Source organism: Macroventuria anomochaeta, assembly GCF_010093625.1.
Source record: "Macroventuria anomochaeta strain CBS 525.71 unplaced genomic scaffold BU25scaffold_12, whole genome shotgun sequence".
In the NCBI taxonomy this organism is placed as follows: Eukaryota; Fungi; Ascomycota; class Dothideomycetes; order Pleosporales; family Didymellaceae; genus Macroventuria; species Macroventuria anomochaeta.
In genome coordinates, this window is record NW_022985373.1 from 274,465 (window position 1) to 294,283 (window position 19,819).

Consider the following 19,819-nt stretch of genomic DNA (forward strand, 5'->3'; position numbering starts at 1 on the left):
TGACCAAATCGATATTGAAAGTCAGCACTTTCCCACCCAGCACAAAGCCTGTCTTATGGCGATGCTATCGAGCGAGGACCAAAGTTATCGACCGTCAACCTCCAATAAGCCTCCCGACGCTTTTCAACTTCACGTTACAGATGGCTGACTGTTCAGCAAATTTGGCACTGACTATGTTAGACTTGTAGTAACATTATCAGGGATGCCTTGACATATTAACTATTTGCAATGCGACACGGAGGGGGACTACGTCTGCAAGCTGCATGTCAAACGGCACGTTGTGCGTCGTGACACAACATGCAAAGCTGGGCCTAGATGCTGGATATCCGGCACCCGTCATCGAAATCTTGAGTTGACGACGATTGCAGAAGCATTGACCTTTTCATGCATGGACTGGTCACAGCTACATGTGTTGTGGATGGGTTCAGAATATCGTAACTAGCCTAACTCTAAAGGGTATTCAGCAGATACTACAACGCAAAATAAGCACGAAAGCCTCAGCTGCCCGGTCGCAGTCAGCGAACACGGTGGATGCAAACATGGCTGCAATTCCTTCAATTCATTGCTCTCGCAGCAATGCTACCTGAAACCCTCTCTTCCGTGTAGAGCTGTCTCAGAACGCGAACTTGAATGTCCCTTGGCTCGCTCCGTCAGGTCCGAAGAACACGACAGGGTCAGCGTCAGTCTCTTTCACGACATTCTTTGCATCCTCGGCGTGGTCTTCTTTCTGTTTGCCCTCTTCCAGTGCGGCCATAGCCGCCGCTGTCAACCCTCCGTCATCATCGTCATCATCGTCATCTGCGCCATCTGCAGTCTTAACAGACGTCTTCTCATCACGCTTCTCTGAGGTGTTTGGTGCGCTTGCGAACTTGACTTCCGCAGTACCATCCGTAAAGAGAGGCTGACGATCGATTTCCACATGGCCAAGCTCGAACGTCTTCTTTCGAGGTATCAAAGCCAAGAGCGACCATCCTCCTCCGAGCCCCAAAGCGCCGCCCACGTCTCGAAGTCGATCTGCTCCTGCTCCATAGCATCGGCTAAGATGCCAGTGTTCCAGCATTATTCGTAGGTCTGGTGCCAGATCTTCGACTCGCAGTGTGAAGCGAGGGCATCGGCGTCGGTATGCATGTCGAGTGTATCACCACTGGCTTTGCACTTGACTAGCAACTTATTGAGGATTACAGTCAAGTCTTTGAGGCAGCTCTGGCGAACACACTCTTCTTGCTTCAGCTGGTAGGAGTAATCCTCCGTCATAAGTGCAAGATCCATTTGAGCGAGGGTTTAAGCGATCTCAGCGTCCTCTCGATGCTTCGCCTGATCTGGTTCATGGTAGGTCTTCGCGACAGTTTTGGTATCGTTGGTTTGGTACTTGCTCTTCTTAGGGTTGGGCGATCTTGCGGGCAGGTACCGTGCCTGAAGCTAACGGGACAGAGAAAGTGAATTTGTCCATTTCGCTAGTTGGTGGTTGAGTTGAGTTGACTTGGTGTGCGTGCGAGCTCGGAGGGAAGCAGGGGATGGGGCTTGAAGCGGCCCAAGTGCCTTGAGCCCCGTCACGCATTGTGTAGGAGCGGTGGCCTGCATGGCTGCCTTCGGGGCCCCGCAAGACGACCATGGTACTTTCACTGCTCCCCGCTTATGGTCACGAGTCTATCCTAGCCTCTCCATCCTTGGGTGCATGTACTGACCGCTATCCCTGACAACCTCCCCAATAACCCCAACCGCTGGCATGGATCGGCTGGGCCATCTACTCCCACCATCGGCTGACGATGGAACGACCAACACCACACCTGGCCCCCTTCCTTGAGTCCTGTGGGAAGAACGAAACATTGGCGGAGCTTCTCTCAAGGCTTACGGTTGGTAATCAGATACATCCCTACGGGATGTCAGCCAAGCCGAGCGACGTTGATACCGCACCTGGGCTTACCCCGAACGCATTACTTGTCATGCTCGAAGGTTTTGACAGCCTCCAACAGAGCTTCTCCGCTCTCAATAGTCAATCAATGACCGCCGGTATCAACAAACTATACTCCCTGGATTCCATCCAAGTACTCCACGTGAGCACCTTCCAACGGAAGCTGATCGAGCTGTCAGGTTGTGATGATGATCTGTACTTGCTTCATCTTGCTGAACACACGACGAACTTCCGGACTTGGTTGCACAGCGAGACGTATCATCTATGGTGTCGGTTCCGTCTTGAAACATCCAAACTGGATACAGCCATCAGCCGCCATAGCACAAAATTCGACACAGTTGACGCATCTGCGCTTCTCCAGTGACTATGTAGGTGTCTCTGCGTCGACAACAGCTCGGGCTGGCTCAGTTGCGGTGATAGTTACAGTAATCCTTGAGTAAGCAATTCGAGTCTCGATGCTCGTGACAGAGAGGCTTGGAGGTAGATGCATTGCTGTGGTGAGGAAGAGCAGCACTGCTATACTGGTAAAGGCGGTGAGGCAACGCATCTTGGTTGTGGGATTGGACTGTTCGTAAGTCATGTAGATTTGATGTGTGAGCAGATACTGAGATGCTAGGCCGTAGCTTGCTTTTATACTATGACGGGAAATGTAGAGTGGTTGTGCGCGAGGACCCTGCGGGAGCTCTATGGACCAGGTATTCCCTTAACCGAACTAGCACGATCCAATTACGAAGCCGGTAATCACAGCGCAGTTTGCCGTAACGGTCCTTCGACCGCAATTGCTCACTCTGTGGACTGTCTTTTGCAGGCTTGTCTTTGTGACTTTCATGGAACATTTATGGTAGATGCACGCATCACATTAGCTCTCCTAAACAGACCTGAACGCCTTTCGTATACCTCCAGGACTACCTGACTCCTCTCTGACGACTTCTGAGCCCCCATTCGGGTCAACTTCCCATACCACGATCTCCATTCCAAAACCCTCCAACATACCACCAATTATCTACCAGTTAAACTCTCCAATTAGTCTCCTGCGCTTCTCTTGTTCACCGATCTTCAGCAATGGACCCAGCTGCGTCGTGCCCGAATCTCCACATCTCTCCGTACTAACACAAATGCCCAGCTGCGCTGCTTCAGGAACGCCCGTATTGTTGCAATTGCTTGCGCAGATACTCTTAATGCAGACGTGTCCAAGCGGGCATCCAAGTTTGCTGGGGTCACTAGAGAGCTCCGTTTGAAGACATCGGACAAGATTTCCATTGCCGCATTGGTACCTGTCTTTGTCGAAGCAGATGCCATGTTGAGATGCGTCGGTAGCGCAGATGCAGCCTCCCGATGGGCGGTTAGGTCCCGAGTTGCAATGCCGATCGAAGTCGCAGGTGGAGTCACAAGGCTGGCGGACACATACGCCGTTAATGCAGTCTAGTCCAGACGCGCACGCATTGCCGCAGCGGCCACAGTTGAGCCTGTCGTTGGTTGCGACATGGCAGGTGCCGTTGCAAAGTATGGAGCCGAGACCGCTGCAAATTGGCGTGGGGGATGTGGAAGTCGTAGAGCTTGTCGATGTCGTGTTCCACGAAGTGGACCTTGTGCTCAAAGTCGTTGATGGGATTAGGGTGGTGTTGGAGGGTGTATAGTTCGTTGACACAGATGTGGACGAAATTGTCGAGGTATCCGTGATCGAAGAGGACGAGCTAGAAGATGTGGAAGAGGCAGAACCTGTTCCAGTGCCGGTAGACGAGCTGATAGTGACAGTAGTTACAGTAGTGGAAGAACTGTGCGAAAGCGTGATGGTGTAGGACGTGCTACAAGATGCTGTAGAAGTAACAGTCGAGGTCAGTGTTAAGGTGTCCGTGCTTGTCAATGTCTAAAGATTATCAGGATGGATTAGGCAAGACCTCTGCATATCTCTTACCGTGCTGAGACTCGAGAGAGTACCTTGCGTAACTCCCTTGCAAGAGCATGTACTGGCATAGAGCGAGTCCAAATCGGAACAAGCATTGCCAACATATGTAGGAATCGGTCCAACGATGGTTGTCGTACTAGAGGATAAAGCCTGGTTCTGGCGAGCTTTGACTCTACCGGCCGCACTCCCTATCGAGGGTGGTGTAGGAGTCGGAAAGGTGAACCCCGGAAGGGATGAGGCGCTGGTAGTTAGGCTGGAGGCAGTGCTGCTGGTAGAAGTTGTCGAGCAAGAGATAACTGTAGTTATGGTGTCCCGGGCGACAACCGTGATGGTGGTACTGACGTAGATGCATGAGTTGTAGTTCAACAATCGAGCTCTGCTGCTTACATTGGGAAGATTGCCACAGTTGTTGTAAGGCGACTCATGCAGTCTCGTTGTGCAGTAAGAGGATGATCTGTACCCAGATTCGTTCCCCATACGGCTCGAAAGCAAGTATCTTCGGAGCATCTGCCCTGCCTTGGCACCAGGTTGGCTGCGGCGGCGAATGCATAGCTGAGTAGAGAAAGAACCGTAGAAAACTTCATGTTTGTTGACAGCGAACGACTGAAGGCGAAGGTGTAGCCTGCATTCTAAGTGGAAGGCTGAGATGGCCTTTATACACCACTGGCACCATGGGCAATTGCTGTCGGAGTATCTTGGATGCGTTATCCGCATCACTCGTTCCCAGGTTGGAGCTAAAGTGAAGCCACTCAAAGCCAGCGAGATAGCGAGTGATGTCCACAGGACCAAAGGTCTCAAACTCTGACTGCAATGGTGGTCGTACAGGTGGCTAAGAATCGGATTCCAGACGGTATGGTGCCCACTTCGAGGCTCAATCGCATCTGAAAACGCATACAGTCCGACAATGTGACACACCAAAAGACCCCTCAGGGTGGGCGGTGGACTTTTGGCACTGAATCCGCATGATGCCAATACTTTGAGTCCTTTGATGGTGTCGGAAGCTGTTGTAATTTTTCGTCACGAAATTTTGATGAAGTCAAGTTGTCGTGCACAGCATGATGCCGTGTCATTGCGTATGCAAACAATGATGCGCCGTTATGTAGGTACAGTGCAGTCACTGAACGAAGCCATGGAGAGGCTGAGGCAAGCTAATCAATCGCTGCTAGCATGCTGCCAAACCTTGAAGTTCTGATCAAGATGTTGATTGGTACTTGAGAAGAATGCCAGAGCAAAACCGTGGTCCTCAGCGCTTCTCGAAGGTATTTCCCTAGAATGCGAGGAGCTCGAGGAATGCCCAAGGCCTCTACTCCTACAGTGTATCGTGGAGGACCGAGGGTCATCGAGCAGACAAGCCCTCGCACGGAGCAGGTAGCCACACCGTTTACGGATCGAGGCGTCGATGCAATTGGCGGGCACGGCCCGGCTACTCTTGTTGGTTATGCTTGTGGTAGAGGTACAGACTCGTGCGCCTCAACGGCCGTGCAACCTGTTCTGAATGGACGTATACGAATACAACATGGCTTGTTCGATAGAAAACGCCTGCAGTGTGGCTGGAAATCGACAGGTGAAGATGTAGGACCAAGGCGATGCCACTATTCTACAAGAAGTGACCGCATCGTAATCCTCCAGAAGTTCGTTCCACAGTTCGCACGATAACTGAGCCGTAGAGAGGGTTGATGAACCCTCTCAAGCGGGAGGTAGGAAGTTCGCAAAAAGAATCCCCTGAATCATAGAATACATAACCATCGTGCGAATCGCCCATTTTCCAATCTGAAGGTCTGACTGCAGCCATGCAGCCACTGTCAGATACCAGATGGGATATCCGGAGGCGATTCGGTTGACAATCTGAACGTGGAAACTGGTAGCTGCCGCAAAAGCCAGTATTAGCTGCGGTAATGCTAGTTCTGGCAGGTCGTGCGTTACATCAGGCGCAGGCTTGGAGTGGAGGGTGTTACTAGTGTGGGGTACAGGACGCCCATGCAACGGCTGAGTATAGCCGATGTGCAGGATGGTGACACTCGAGTAGACCAAAAGCCACAGCATTGGAATCGCAAGCAGGAACAACGGAAGGTTGGACAGAGTCCAGTAACGGAAGAGTCCGACGTTCCTAAACGCGTGTTAGACTGAGTTTTGCTAATCCCTGATAAACTCACCAATAATGACTTTGCACCCACGAGTAGATGCTTGGGATGCTGTTCTCGCACCAGGGCCTGATCGTGGAGTCGCTGGTACTGCAAAATTCCAGGTAAGCCAGATATTGCGGCCCAACGAATCCAATGGCTATCAAAGTGCCTGATACACAAGTGACAAAGACTCTGCAAAGGTCATGTACACTCGACCGCATCGAGAGCAGTTGGGGCAGGTATCGCACAACGTCATACAGAAGGACCAAGCCACTCAGCAAGCCATTACTTCGTATGGTAGTCGCCACAGCGAAAAACAGACCTGAGCTGAGCTTGTAAACAACCTCCTGGACGCTGACAGGAGAAGAATTGGCGGTCGCTCTAGACTCTGCGTAGCAGAGCATGCCAGCCAAGTTAAGCAGAGAGAATAGAGACTCAGTGTAAGGCGCCAAGAGAAACAAGGAGGCTGGCGTGAGTATGTGGAGTACGGACGCAACGAACGGTATCCGGGACTGCTGCCGCCCCGCTCCCGTGAGGAGGGTCAGAAGTCTGTACAGAACGAGCACAGAGAGGAGGTGGCAAGTGGTGGAGATGACGATACCGGCGATGATGTAATAGCGTATTGAACTTTCCGCATTGCCGGAGATGACTACCTTTGTGTCAATGATAGCTCAATTCAAAGAATCGAGGCCTCTCACATCGTGCCGTGACACTTAAGAGCTTAGAAAACGCCGGGCTGAACGCCCACTCCTGTTCAAACACCAAGCCCCGCTCAGCAGCTTTGACGAAGTACAGTGCGTCCCATCGAAAGATAGTAAGGACGAAATGCTCGAATCGGGATGAAGATTCGAGGTTTGCATAGCGGTTCGTGCTTGCATCAACCAGGATCAAAGCTGAGGTGTCGTAGCCAGGACCTGGGCAGAACGCGGCAAGTAGAATGAGCAATGTTTTCCACACGCAAAAAACCAAGGCGAGCTGCTTCTTGTCTGAGGCCTTTGATACTGCCATTGAGAGGCGTAACATCACAAGGTTGGTGATGGTCGAGGGAGGCGCGTCTCGATTGGACGGCCCACAAGCGCGGTTCATGCACGTACCAACGGCCAAGCCTCGCTTACGCCCGCACCACATTTTCACCCTCACAGCGCAAGCCCAAACTTTTCGCTCTTCGTCAGTCCAGCAACCTCGTCGACCGCCAACTAACCAACGGTAAGCGCAACACTCCGTCTCTGATCGCTCGAACAGCATTCGATCGCATGCAACAGCAATGCAGCATGTCGACTACAATGATGGCCAGAGTGCAGTGCGGTAGCAATGCCCGCTCACTCTTACGAGCTACAGAACTACTTAGTGGATGAACATTCGCTGATAGTTTCTGTTCTCTATGACAGAGCCTCTACAGTACAAAATGCCTCCTAAGGGAAAGAAGACCGCGCCTGCCCCCTTCCCCCAGGGCAAGGCTGGCAACAAGAAGGCCGCTAAGGTACGTTGGAAATCGTTTTGCAGCGCTTGTCGCAGGCTCTAATCAACGGCAGAACCCTCTCCTCGAGAAGCGCCCCAAGAACTTCGGCATCGGCCAGGACATCCAGCCCCAGCGCAACCTTGGTCGCATGGTCAGATGGCCTGCGTACGTCCGTCTCCAGCGCCAGAAGAAGATCCTCAACCTCCGTTTGAAGGTCCCTCCTTCCATCGCCCAGTTCCAGCACGTTGCTGACCGCAACCGTAAGCACACATACTTCACAAGACGGAGGAACATGGCTAATGCAGCGCAGTCGCCACCCAGGCTTTCAAGCTCCTCAACAAGTACCGCCCTGAGACCAAGGCTGAGAAGAAGGAGCGCCTGACCAAGGAAGCTACCGCCATCTCCGAGGGCAAGAAGAAGGAGGATGTCTCCAAGAAGCCCTACACCGCCAAGTTCGGTCTGAACCACGTTGTCGGCCTCGTCGAGAACAAGAAGGCGTCGCTCGTCCTGATCGCCAACGACGTTGACCCCATCGAGCTCGTTGTCTTCCTCCCCGCCCTCTGCCGCAAGATGGGTGTTCCCTACGTTATCGTGAAGGGCAAGGCCCGCCTCGGTACCGTCGTTCACCAGAAGACCGCTGCCGTCCTCGCTCTCACCGAGGTCCGCTCTGAGGACAAGACCGAGCTTTCCAAGCTCGTCTCCGCTGTTAACGACGGCTACCTCGAGTCCCACCACAAGGAGGCTTCGCGCCACTGGGGAGGTGGTATCATGGGTGCCAAGGCCAACGACCGCATGGCGAAGCGCAAGAAGGCTCTTGAGAGCGCTATCAAGATCTAAATGGTCTGATGGTTTTGCTTGGTTCATGAATTTTATGGCGTGTCTCTTATCTCTGCATGTAGGGTCCAAATACCACGGAGTTACGGAGGGTTAAAAGCAGTCGCTAGATACTGCATTGACTGGAATCGAACAACGATAACGCACGCCATTAGCATTACTTGCAGACTTGAGTGATTAGTGATGTAAGCCCTAGCGAAATTCCTTCTTAGCTCGAAGGTGTACACGGAAGCTGCTGCCGTCGTATGCGGCAGTCTTACTTAAGGGAGGTACCCCACCCCCACTCGAGTTCGAAGCTATGCTCGTGCATCTCACTTACATCATCCTACACAACAATCTGTCGCAATGCCGTTGACAATTCTGACAGACTCAGACGTGCGCAGCTTGCTGCACCAATTGTCAAAGCAAGACATCCTCGACTTACAGCAATCTCTCGCCGACGGCCTGCACTACTACTCAACTGCAACCGAAGAAGACTCCAATGCCTGTTGTTCCTCCTACCAGCCTATGCGCACAGCGCTCAAGCGCAATGACGGACAGACGACACTCTTCATGCCTGCCTCGAGCAACGATGGCATCGGCTTCAAGGTCGTCACATTAGCGACGCAAGATACCAAGAAGCAGTCAGATACCTCATCCATCACATACTCCCTCAAGGCGGCCTCTCTGTCCGAATCGACACAATCCAGCAGCTCCTTCGAACAGCCTCAATCCCTCGCAAGCTCACAAAGCACGACTCCAAAGGGTACATTGCAGTTGTTAGATAAGGATGGGTCGCCTCGCGCACTCGTCAACGCCGAAGAGATTACCGCTTTCCGCACTGCGCTTGCCAGCACGATGTTGTTTAAGAAGCGGCATAATGTTCACGACGTCGTCGTGTTTGGTGCAGGTAAGTCGTCTGCACCCATTTTGATGGCTTCAAGCCTGACTATTCCCAGGCAAACAAGCATATTGGCATATTCGCCTCGCCCTTATGCTGCGCTCCACGGATATTCACCACCTCAACATCATAAACCGCGACTTCGAACGCGTACACCAGCTCTTACAATCTCTCTACAACCCTGACGAGCAGCCGACTAAGTTTGATACCAGCACAACAAAGATACCTTCTTATAGGAAAGAAGGCGAAGGTCTGCACAGACCGAAAATCCAGATCCTCACTCCGTCGCACGGCGAATATGAGCGCCTCCTGAAGTCAACAATTCGAGCATCCTCCGTCATATTCTGCACAACGCCAAGTCTAACACCGCTGTTCCCTGCGCCGTATCTTACGAACCCGGAAGGTAGAAAGAAAGGTCGCTACGTAGCAGCAATCGGCTCCTACAAGCCACACATGTGCGAGATCCACCCCGACATCCTCCGCCAGAACGTCACACCCGACCATGGTCGACATTTCCATAAGCATGCTTCTCAGGGCGGCGCAGTTGTAGTAGACAGTGTGGAAGCGTGCCTCAAGGAAGCAGGCGAGATCATCCAAGCCGGTCTTTCGCCAAACGAAATCGTCGAGATCGGCGAAATAGTGATGCTTAAGCGGGATGCCGAGAAAAGACGATCAGAATGCATAGCGCAGAAGCGGATGAGTGTGGAGGGACTAGATGACGACGGTGTGGAGTTGGGAGAGGCATCCTCGACGAAGAAGAAGAGGCGAGGGAGCAACAAGAGCGGCAAAGATGACCATGATAAGGAGCACCAGAGTCTGGTTGAATGGCTGCAGAAGGGCAACGTCATCTATAAGAGTGTGGGACTAGGGCTGATGGATGTTGTCGTTGGTAGCGATCTGGTGAGGTTGGCAGACGAGAGGGGGATCGGGACGAAGATCGACAATTTTTGAGGATCGAGTCACGGAAAACATGCAAGATCGTTCGAATTCTCCTATAACGACACGTGATATTAGAGCTAACATCGCAAGACAGAATTTGATTTGGAGAATCAAATGACCAGTTGATCGAAGTGAATATATCTCCGAACTGTCGTAGATTAAGTACCCATTCACTTCAGAGGCATCGAGGTGGAGACTTGTGGATGACCCTGCAGGTGTATGTGGTGTAGTTGGTACTGATGGAATGTGTTTTTCGAGCACCATCTGTCGTCCTAGCTAGGTAGTCATAGCCAAGCTACGATATTGACAATTACAGAGGACAACGGAGTTTTTCACAACATCACCATGCTCACGTTGGCAACTAGGAAGATTAGAGTGAGTAGAAAAGCAAATGGTCTCATTTCAGACGGCCTATGGACGTGGCCTCTGACGAGAAGGGAGTTGACGAACTGTGAAAAATTATCGACAGTCATAGCCAAGCCTGGAGGAAGGGTGATGGAGAGGAGCTATCGAGGGAAATCAAGTGCTAAACAAAGCTCGTCCCAATCAGGTACCCATCGCCTGCCCTCTCATGGCAAGACCTGCCGAGGCATACGGCAGGTGTTATGGATGATCGACTAACGCTATGAACGTGGAGGCTGGTACGCACGATAGTAACAACTTGAGGCTCAATGTTAACTTCGTGTAAACATTAACATTATTTGTGTTAAGAAAAGTGTATGTATACTATTGTAATCTATCACCCCCTCTACGCCTTCACCATCAGCGCCACACCACCCGTAACAGTGAACTTCATGTTATCCTTCTGCAGCGCTGCGCCACCGTTGACCGGGTCGCTGACCAAGAAAATTTTGTTGAGCTGGCCCTTGATACCGCACACGAACGGCCAAAGGTAGCTGCCCTTGGTATCAATGGCCAACATCATCGTCTCGCCCTCAACCTCGACCTGTGAAAGCGTAATAAGCTTCGCACCTTCGGGTAGCTTATCTTACGCTACAAGACGTAGACGCGATGCACCGGAGGAGGCGAGCACGTCGAGGTAGTAGCAGTGCAGAAGGCGATCGAAGGTGTCACTTATGATGGTCTTGGAGGCAGAGTCGCTGGTGAAGGAACCGGTGGCGAGGTTCGAAATGTCGGTAGAGTCGTCGATGAGGGAGAGTAAAATGTTGCCGCTTATGCTCCGGTGGAGCTTAAGGGAGTTTGTTTTGTGTAGATCTCGAAGTTGACGAAGTTGACGAAGTTGACATCAGTCGCATTCGAGGTTACGTTGGCGAAGCCGCATTCGATCAAGAACGTGCCATTCTTGGAGGTGTACTCGACTCCATCGCTAGCCTTGTCTTGATAAGTAACATCCTGTATGGCCGGAGGAGCCTTGGTCCCTGTGCTGGAGCCGCCGGTTGAGGCGGCGACCTTCTTACGTGCAGTCCAAACAGATTCGTTATTGACGGCGGTGGTGAGCTTGTTCTTCCTGTAGCAAGCGTTGGGTCAGACGAAGGATACATCAACACAACCTTGGACAGTGTCGCAGTCGTTGATGCACTCTTCAAACGACGCGGGCCAGGAGGCTCCCATGTCGCCGCCGCTTCTTCATGTCAGCAGGTCGGACCCCGCGAAGGTCTTCAAACTTACACATATTCCTTGCCACAGGTGATTTCCCATTCTGCGTTCTTTGCGGTGAAGGTTTGACCGTTGCTGGCATTGTCCCAGCAGGAGAGTGCAGCTGTTGCACGCTTGGCCACGTAAAAGTTTTCAGATGATGGAGCAGGAATTGCTAGAGAGCGTGCGGTCCAAAGGCCTAAAATGAGTGTGGGGTTCAAAAGAAAGGACGCCATCGTGAACGATGACAGAATGAGCAACAGTAAAGAGTGACGCGAGCCAAAGGCTACATGGGTGAAGCTGGCCAAACGATACCGCAGGAATGTTGTGTTCCTCCAAGCAGCTCTACATCCGTATCTTACACTTACCTTTCTTGAGGATGCTGCGGACTACCTCAAGGTCTAGAAAGTTGTAATTTCCACATTGAGTGCATTCTTCTGAGCAGACCTGACGGGACTTCCGATGTTCAGCTGAGAAATGGTAATAGTGGTAAGCTAGAGTAGCACCATAAACCGCATGACAGTAGGCCAGTGCATCCGCGCAGTGTTCGGTCTCGGTATTGAGGGCCCTGCGGAGCATGCCTCAATAAGTTGCACACAGTCAGCGGTCTGGCACCCAATCTCAAGAAAAGTACGGACCGCAGACCACCCAAAACAAGCGAGCAGCTGCTAGAACACCAACGCAGCCCAGCCTTCAACTTGTCATTGCGCAACAACTATAGGAGAAACACAAGATCTAAATAGACAGAATTAAAAAGTAAGCAAATCTCTACCTTTGTACAGCTTTCTAGAGTTTTAATGAAAGGGGAGGGTGCAGAAGAAGTCTACAACAACAGGTACTTTTTGCGGTACAAACATTTCTTGAAACTGTGTCTGGCTGCATTGTGGCGCATTCTTCGACGCGCTAGCCCATCCGCGCCGATCTGTTCGCCCAAGGCTTCGTGATGGCAATTTACACGGTGATTATCTCAATGCAAACATTTCGGGAATCCTGGGGGTTGACAATTGAGCCAATGTGCACCCTGAAGTCGATCGAAGACCTCCATGATCCATCCAGGGCTCACAAGCCACGTGCCGGCCCGGGCCGCACTTGCCGTATTCGGCCTCGATCTGTTTACAGACAACGTGTAGCCTTTGACTCTCCTTCCCTCGCTTTGCCCCTGCATATAAGGTTTATAGATAGGTTCTATCCGCTGCATGCCACCAAACTCGAAATCGGCAAGGCTGCTGCAATGGTCTAGGTCTTTCCTCATCCAGCACATCGGTTGAGGTTGTGCTCTGGAATACAGGGCGATTATCGAGCGCACCAACGCCCCCTGATACCTGCGTTCATTTCTCGTCAAGATGATGCTCGTGCAGCTTGCCAAGACGTCCGAAAGCTTACATGCGAGCTCACCTTGCCCAGATTAGGTATGGAGATTGATCGCTTAGAGAGATCCGTCTGTGATCTCCGCCTCGGACTTTCTGTCCGTCCCTGCTTTAGCTTCCGCGGTGTGCTCAGGGTCTGGATTGTGGACTACAGAAAGAGGCGTAGGACTCGGATAAAGAAGCAAACGCCTTGCAGAGTGCATAGGCTTGTTCTTGAGGGGCCGATTGTGCACGTTTGTGTTGTTCATGAAAGAGCCGGGGTATCCTTCGATCTAATCTATAGTTCTTCATAGTCTCTGTAGAAACACAGGGTAGGATTCTGAAGACTTGCTCAGCGGGCGCTCCCATAGTTGCAATTGTGGACCTGAAGGTATTTAGACTCGGATCAGGCACAGATGGCTTTCGGCCAAGTCTGCACACCATCTGACCTCTCCTTCAAGGTTAGTATCAATCACCAATTCATCGTCATTTGGATCTCTATTCGATTGAACTTTGGTGCCCGGACTACGGACGAAACTCTGGGCTCACAATTCAGCTCTTCCGATCAAACATGTGGTTGGCATAACTCAGATCAAGATGGGCTGTCCGTCTTTTTGAATTGGGCCTTAGCTGTGTGCGATGGAGCAGGCCTCACTAAGATAGCTGTTGAAGGGACGATGCTCGATCTGTTCGTGGCGTTCAGATCCCCAGCATGTTGGAAACTTTACCGCTTCATGCCAACACTCAGACCTCGTTATATCTGTACACCCGACATTTGCAACGATTGCTTCTTGGAGAGTGTCAAGTACCTCTAGTCTGCAGTGTCGGTGTGTGCGTATGTGTGCTTTGTCCTGTTGCGCTATGAACACGAGCATTGCAACAAAATAATTACATTTGAGCTCTTCAGACCCAAGATCGTAGATACAGGGATATCATTCCTGCCACACAAGCCGAACCTTCCTGGGGAGACCTTTAGGGTATTGTTTTGTACAACAACCCCTTGAACGAAAGAAGGCACATGGTGTTGCACCTATGATTGCGGACTTGGCATGAAGGTCCGAGGTGGTCCACGAATCTCCCAAATCTGAAGTGCGAAAACTGCAATTCTACCAGACAGTACAAAGCCCATTGGTCTGCGAAGGCCTCAAGGGCGTACCGTTAGTCCTTCAGAATCTTTGACGAAAACCTCGACTTATGCAAAGATTTAAGTCCGATCCCATAAATGGAAACCGTTCTTCTGCTCCTCACAAGGGTGTTCATACATGTGCGTCCTACTTGATGTTACATTAGTGATCTGCGCCAAATTGAGCACGTCATCGGTATCAGACATGTCGTGAATAACTGTAGAACGCCCTGTTGACCACCAAAGTTGCAGATGCAGAAGTCTCAAGCTTGTCGTACGTACGAATCTGATTCAGTTGTGAAGACCTCCGGGCTCGGGTATGAATATCAATATACTTCCGCAAGTCAAAAACTTCATTCCTGTCTAAGACCGTGTCTATAAGGTTTGTGTATACACAGGGATCATTCCTAGGCATATTGCTGCTTGACCCTTCGTACATCGTGACAACCTCCAGGGTCTTCGACGAAGTGCTGCATCCATCTACCTATGATATTCATCGGGACACCTCACATACATGAGCACATCCTTCTCACCAATATCGCGAGCACGGTTGTATCAATTTCAGCAATACTTCAGTACGCTGAGATCCCCAGCGTACCATATGCCATCGAATCCTTGATCATGAGCCTTACTGTTCCATCATTGACGGCGTTCTGGAAAATTCGGCCTGAGGATCGCGACCCGCATCTTTTTATTAAACCTACGTCTACAATTTCGGTCAGTCATCCTGAATGCTAACATCGCGGGACGAAGAACCCCGGATTTGCTGCACCTACAAGCGCAGTCCAGTCTTGAAAGCCTCCAAAGTGGTTCATAGAAGCCCAAAGTGCAGAAGGCGGAACTTTGTCGCAAGCCAAATTTGTACGCTTCTGGCGCCCCGCCCGCCGCATTGACACTGTGCAATGTTTACCTGCTTGCAACCGGCAGAAACAGCATCTGAATAATCAGCGAGATGGGACTGAAAAGCCCTGCAAGCAGCGTGAAGTCCGAGTCATATCGAGGACCACAGCATGCATGGTACGGAAGTGACTCATTTTGAAGCACACGCAGACTTTGTTTTTGCTGTCTTTGGATGTCGCCAAAGACCTCTCTCTGGTAGTGGTTCTGGTACCATCAGGAGAGCTACTGGAGAGTTTGACCCAGGGACCGATTCCAACTCCGGTTGGAGAGTACAAAGTCTGCGAAATTTGACAAGACAGCACCTGACGACGGGAGTGAACAGTGCAATTACACACAAGCTCTAGACCCTCACACAGCATTAAGCTGTTTGAGCTCCAAGCGTTGCATCTCACATGTTCCTGCGTCTGAGAATAAACCCCCTCAAACTCCTCACCTCTAAATCCCGTTGACCTTCTCTCCCAACCCTAAGGCTATCATGCTCACGCCCTTACTTCCACTTCGTTCTCTACCAGCTGCATTTGAGCTTGCCCGCATTCTTATTTACATATTTGGCTCTACAGCTCTTAACTAAAGCTTGTGTCTCTAACTTTGCGCTATAGCTCTAGAAATGTCGTACTAGGTGCGCGACATGCTCGTCCCACAGATTGTTTCTGACAGCTTCACTGTTGGGTCCATAGATCTTCTATAGTGGGTGCTTGACCTGATCTGCAGCCGCGTCATGGACGTAGCCAGATGGCTGAGACTCTTCACTCTCTCTTTGACTGCATCTCGCAGACGTTTGACCTCCTCGGGATTAAGGATCTCAGCGTTTGTAGGAGCAGGGTTGCATAGACACTAATGGAGTTTAACTCGCTGAAACCAACATTTGAACGTGTCGGTATAAATGCGTGTCCACAACCTCTGAGCATCTTCTGATTTGAACGATAAGCCTGAAGGAGCTCTCATATTGGGTTGGTGTAAATGAGAAGCCGCTAAGCCGTTGCGGAATCGAGGGCAGTGTGTAAACTTAGGATGCGAAGAGGTCAGAAGGAGGAAGCAGAAGGAACTGTGGGGTAGCGACTATCGATTGTACCGGGCTAGGAAGATGCCCAGCACCAGGTAGCTATGACGGAGCTCGTATTCCTTGAGTCTCCGCGCTCGGGAACACCCCGGAGGACGAGGCCAATCGGGCTCTTCGCAAGTGCGAGCGATCTGAGGACAGGAGACTGTGTGCAAACCTAGGACAGGACTTGACGGAATGCTACATCCGGTAACTGCAAGTGCAGGTGCACCTGCCCAAATGATCGCGCACGTGATTTCCGTGTTTTGATCTTCCAGTTGTGCGGGCAATCCCGAACGATAACATCAAACCAGAATGTCAGCAGTTGATTCCAGCTCTTCGCCGCTGGTGATGGTGGTTGACAAGTCGGTCCGCCCAGATCGAGTAGATGTCATCGAAAGTAGTTCAACCAATCAGAAATGCCAAGACCTTGATTAGAGATCCGACGAACTTCACGACGAACATTCCCACCGCCACGCCTCCAGGAACGACGCCGCCCCGCACGCATCAATTGCACGAGCGCACACACACACCGCGTTCACGATGCTCGCACGACACGCTCCCGCAACGTCGGCCCTTGCCGCGGCCGCCCACCGCGCGCTGCCCGCAGCCACCGCAGCTACACGCCTTTCGACCGCCGCCGCCCCGTCACAGCAGCAGAAGCGGTCCCTGGCCACAGTGAACGATGCCGCACCCAAGAGGACATACGGTGGCCTCAAGGACCAGGACCGCATCTTCCAAAACCTATACGGCCACCACGGAGCCGATTTGAAGAGCGCGATGAAGTACGGAGACTGGCACAAGACGAAGGAGATCCTCCTAAAGGGCGATGACTGGGTGTGTAGAGCTGGCACAGCTGCATAGAGCGTTGCTGATATCGTATAGATCATCTCTGAGATCAAGGCATCTGGTCTGCGTGGCCGAGGTGGTGCTGGTTTCCCCTCTGGTCTGAAATGGGTATGCAACAACACAAGCACAAGTGATGCATTGAACCATACTGACTGTAGCAGTCGTTCATGAACGCCAAGGGTTGGGAGAACGACACCAAGCCCCGCTACCTCGTCGTCAATGCCGATGAGGGCGAGCCCGGAACCTGCAAGGACCGCGAGATTATGCGCAAGGACCCCCACAAGCTCATTGAGGGCTGTCTCGTTGCTGGACGTGCCATGAACGCTACTGCCGCCTACATTTACATTCGTGGAGAGTTTTACCACGAGGCTACCGTTCTCGAGCGCGCCATTCAGGAAGCATACCAGGCCGGTCTCATCGGCAAGAACGCCTGCGGCTCTGGCTACGACTTTGACGTCTACGTCCACCGTGGTATGGGTGCCTACGTTTGCGGTGAGGAGACCTCCCTCATTGAGTCGCTCGAGGGCAAGCCCGGAAAGCCCCGTCTTAAGCCCCCGTTCCCCGCTGCCGTTGGTCTGTTCGGATGCCCTTCGACTGTCGCCAACGTTGAGACTGTTGCCGTTGCGCCCACCATTTGCCGACGAGGAGGCAGCTGGTTCGCCAGCTTCGGTCGTGAGCGCAATGCTGGAACCAAGCTTTTCGCCATATCCGGCCACGTCAACAACCCCTGCACTGTCGAGGAGGAGATGTCTATCCCTCTCCGTGAGTTGATCGACCGCCACTGCGGTGGTGTCAAGGGCGGCTGGGACAACCTCCTCGCCGTTATTCCCGGTGGTTCCTCAACACCCGTCCTCCCCAAGCACATCTGCGACGATCAACTCATGGACTTCGACGCTCTTAAGGACGCACAATCTGGTTTTGGTACCGCCGCCGTTATCGTCATGGACAAGTCGACTGACATTGTCCGTGCCATCACCCGTCTCGCCAAGTTCTACCACCACGAGTCTTGCGGACAGTGCACACCCTGCCGTGAGGGCTCCAAGTGGACTCACCAGATCATGGACCGCTTCTACAAGGGCCAGGCTCGCGAGCGTGAAATTGACATGCTCCAGGAGCTGACCAAGCAGGTTGAGGGCCACACTATCTGCGCGCTGGGTGAGGCATTTGCCTGGCCGCTGCAGGGTCTCATCAGGCATTTCAGGCCTGAGCTTGAGGCCAGGATAAAGGATTACGGATTGAAGAACGGTGGTGAGGCACTGGCTGGTGGTTGGGCACATGACGCTGGTAAGAGGGGACAGCTCGTCTCGCCAGGCCAGTAAGCAGGTCGAGGATTCAGGATTGAAGGAGATCAAGATGAGAGTAAGAGTCTTGTACAATGCATGTTCCGTTTGTTTGAGCTTTTCTTTGGGCGGCTGTATATAGTTTCTCAGCAAATCTGAATTCAAACTATCAACGCTTCACAACTATCCATCACATCATACAAACACCAGACGCCGTGCTGAACCCAAAAGACCTTTCCAAAGCACGCTGCCTACCCCAAACATATCCCCACAAACTCCTCCCTACTAATCGCATTATCCCCGTCCAAATCAAATTCTTCAATCATAGCAACCAACTCATCATTCCCCAGCGTCTCGCCAAGTTCCCTCGCCACACGCTGCAGATCCTGCAGCGTAATCCGGCCCTTCCCGCCCTCGTCGAACAGCTCAAAGGCCCGCAAAATCTCGTCTTCAGGGTTCCGCGCTACGATGCGTTGCGCCATCAGCGCTTGGAAAGATTGAAAGGATAACAAGGGTCGGGAGGGAGGCGGGTAGGCGGATTGTGCGGCCGCTCTTGCGCTGTCGCGCGCTGGTTGCTTGGAGTTTTGGGTGGTGGAGGGGACGGTGCCGTGTTGTTGGAGAATGGAGAGGATTTCTTGTTTAGGAAGGTCGAAACCCAGCGCTTTCATGGCGACTTTTAGCTCGTGGTAGTCGATGTAGCCGTCTTTGTCTAGGTCGAATAGGTTGAATGCTTCGGATATTTCTTCTCTTTGCTCCTCGGATAGCGAGGCCAGGGCCTGTGCATCCATGGCGGACGAGGCGAGGCGCGATTCTCGCGCGAGCCGTTCGCGCTCGAGACGCTCGGATTCGAGGCGCTGGGCGTTCTTTGGTGCGGACGGGAAGGCGGGCGTGCTGAATGTTGGGGCACCGGGACCAGGGGCAGGGCGGTTCAGACCGTAGCGGGGTTGGTTGGAGGAGGTTGCCATGGGATTGTGTCGTGTGAGATGAGGTTTTGGTGGTGAGGTTTCGAGGGCGAGTGGTTGGCAGTGGAGTCGTGTGAACGTGTGAAGGTCGATTTGTTGGCTATCGAGTAGGAAGTCTTGTGCGCGCGACGAAGAAGTCCTGGCCTGATAGCGGTGCGATGTATGCGACACTACAGGGTAACAATTCGTTGTTCGTGACTTCTTTGTTTGGGGATTGGGTTGACGCGACGTGAGAGTTAGCGCGTTGTGAAGGTGGGGCTAGCTTCAAGTGGCTGGTCGGCATCGAGGTTCGAATGTTCATCTTGCAGCCAGCTGTGCCTTCGGAGGAAGTTAAACAAGTCGATTGGTATTGAACTTGGCAGCCTCTCACTATGTCTCGATCAGCCGGTAAGCCGAGTCGATGGTGTATTGGCCAACCTCGACCAGCAGGACTACATTCACGCATAGTCCCTCCTACGACTCGCACGTAGCTACCTCACATTGAGCGAGGCGTTGAAACATTCTGAGCCAGGCTGGTCTTTTGCACATCTGAAACTTTTTCATCCGGGGCGCAGCATCTTATGTCGAGGCGAGACAGCTCTCAGTGCTCAGGCAACAGCAGGTAGCAGCAGGAAGCCATCAGGCAGCATACTGGCAACCTCCTACAGACCTCAGACTTTGACGAGTTGCGA

General features: G+C 52.2%; 8 protein-coding genes across 8 annotated transcripts; 3 read left to right on the forward strand and 5 right to left on the reverse strand.

Moving 5' to 3' along the window:
* Positions 1-600: 600 nt before the first annotated feature.
* BU25DRAFT_466465 (uncharacterized protein) lies at positions 601-1,060 on the reverse strand (the record flags this gene model as incomplete). Its single annotated transcript, XM_033710690.1, has 1 exon — positions 601-1,060. One exon carries the CDS (start codon positions 1,058-1,060, stop codon positions 614-616), a length of 447 nt encoding a protein of 148 aa, XP_033562892.1. The 3' UTR covers positions 601-613.
* Positions 1,061-2,915: 1,855 nt separating this feature from the next.
* Positions 2,916-4,449, reverse strand: BU25DRAFT_466468 (uncharacterized protein; the record flags this gene model as incomplete). The annotated part of the gene is made up of 3 exons (XM_033710691.1): positions 4,206-4,449; positions 3,851-4,155; positions 2,916-3,727 (listed from the first exon to the last, which is right to left on the reverse strand). Exons 1-3 carry the CDS (start codon positions 4,400-4,402, stop codon positions 2,916-2,918), a joined length of 1,314 nt encoding a protein of 437 aa, XP_033562893.1. The 5' UTR covers positions 4,403-4,449.
* A 1,055-nt stretch (positions 4,450-5,504) lies between these two features.
* On the reverse strand, positions 5,505-6,961 carry BU25DRAFT_390509 (glycosyltransferase family 76 protein; the record flags this gene model as incomplete). Its single annotated transcript, XM_033704569.1, has 3 exons — positions 6,640-6,961; positions 5,972-6,590; positions 5,505-5,925 (listed from the first exon to the last, which is right to left on the reverse strand). Exons 1-3 carry the CDS (start codon positions 6,947-6,949, stop codon positions 5,505-5,507), a joined length of 1,350 nt encoding a protein of 449 aa, XP_033562894.1. The 5' UTR covers positions 6,950-6,961.
* A 155-nt stretch (positions 6,962-7,116) lies between these two features.
* On the forward strand, positions 7,117-8,383 carry BU25DRAFT_409733 (L30e-like protein). Its single transcript, XM_033706119.1, has 3 exons — positions 7,117-7,421; positions 7,474-7,660; positions 7,711-8,383. Exons 1-3 carry the CDS (start codon positions 7,347-7,349, stop codon positions 8,235-8,237), a joined length of 789 nt encoding a protein of 262 aa, XP_033562895.1. The 5' UTR covers positions 7,117-7,346; the 3' UTR covers positions 8,238-8,383.
* Positions 8,384-8,579: 196 nt separating this feature from the next.
* On the forward strand, positions 8,580-10,065 carry BU25DRAFT_420663 (NAD(P)-binding protein; the record flags this gene model as incomplete). Its single annotated transcript, XM_033708034.1, has 2 exons — positions 8,580-9,123; positions 9,173-10,065. The coding sequence occupies 2 exons, from the start codon at positions 8,580-8,582 to the stop codon at positions 10,063-10,065; spliced, it is 1,437 nt and encodes a 478-aa protein (XP_033562896.1).
* A 736-nt stretch (positions 10,066-10,801) lies between these two features.
* On the reverse strand, positions 10,802-11,885 carry BU25DRAFT_457504 (uncharacterized protein; the record flags this gene model as incomplete). Its single annotated transcript, XM_033710117.1, has 5 exons — positions 10,802-10,999; positions 11,051-11,242; positions 11,290-11,521; positions 11,594-11,635; positions 11,683-11,885. The coding sequence occupies 5 exons, from the start codon at positions 11,883-11,885 to the stop codon at positions 10,802-10,804; spliced, it is 867 nt and encodes a 288-aa protein (XP_033562897.1).
* Positions 11,886-16,548: 4,663 nt separating this feature from the next.
* Positions 16,549-18,357, forward strand: BU25DRAFT_390516 (NADH-ubiquinone oxidoreductase). The gene is made up of 3 exons (XM_033704570.1): positions 16,549-16,894; positions 16,943-17,014; positions 17,068-18,357. Exons 1-3 carry the CDS (start codon positions 16,601-16,603, stop codon positions 18,223-18,225), a joined length of 1,524 nt encoding a protein of 507 aa, XP_033562898.1. The 5' UTR covers positions 16,549-16,600; the 3' UTR covers positions 18,226-18,357.
* Positions 18,358-18,437: 80 nt separating this feature from the next.
* On the reverse strand, positions 18,438-19,175 carry BU25DRAFT_338492 (EF-hand; the record flags this gene model as incomplete). The annotated part of the gene is made up of 1 exon (XM_033702731.1): positions 18,438-19,175. A coding segment is annotated over one exon (738 nt), but the record flags the coding sequence as incomplete, so codon positions are not given.
* Between the last annotated feature and the right edge of the window lie 644 nt (positions 19,176-19,819).

Coding starts and splice junctions, on each gene's coding strand:
- BU25DRAFT_409733 (XM_033706119.1), top strand. CDS start 7,347: ATGCCTCCTAAGGGAAAGAAGACCGCGCCTGCCCCCTTCCCCCAGGGC. Junction 7,422..7,473: donor GCAACAAGAAGGCCGCTAAG/GTACGTTGGAAA, acceptor AATCAACGGCAG/AACCCTCTCCTCGAGAAGCG. Junction 7,661..7,710: donor GCACGTTGCTGACCGCAACC/GTAAGCACACAT, acceptor AATGCAGCGCAG/TCGCCACCCAGGCTTTCAAG.
- BU25DRAFT_390516 (XM_033704570.1), top strand. CDS start 16,601: ATGCTCGCACGACACGCTCCCGCAACGTCGGCCCTTGCCGCGGCCGCC. Junction 16,895..16,942: donor TCCTAAAGGGCGATGACTGG/GTGTGTAGAGCT, acceptor GATATCGTATAG/ATCATCTCTGAGATCAAGGC. Junction 17,015..17,067: donor TCCCCTCTGGTCTGAAATGG/GTATGCAACAAC, acceptor TGACTGTAGCAG/TCGTTCATGAACGCCAAGGG.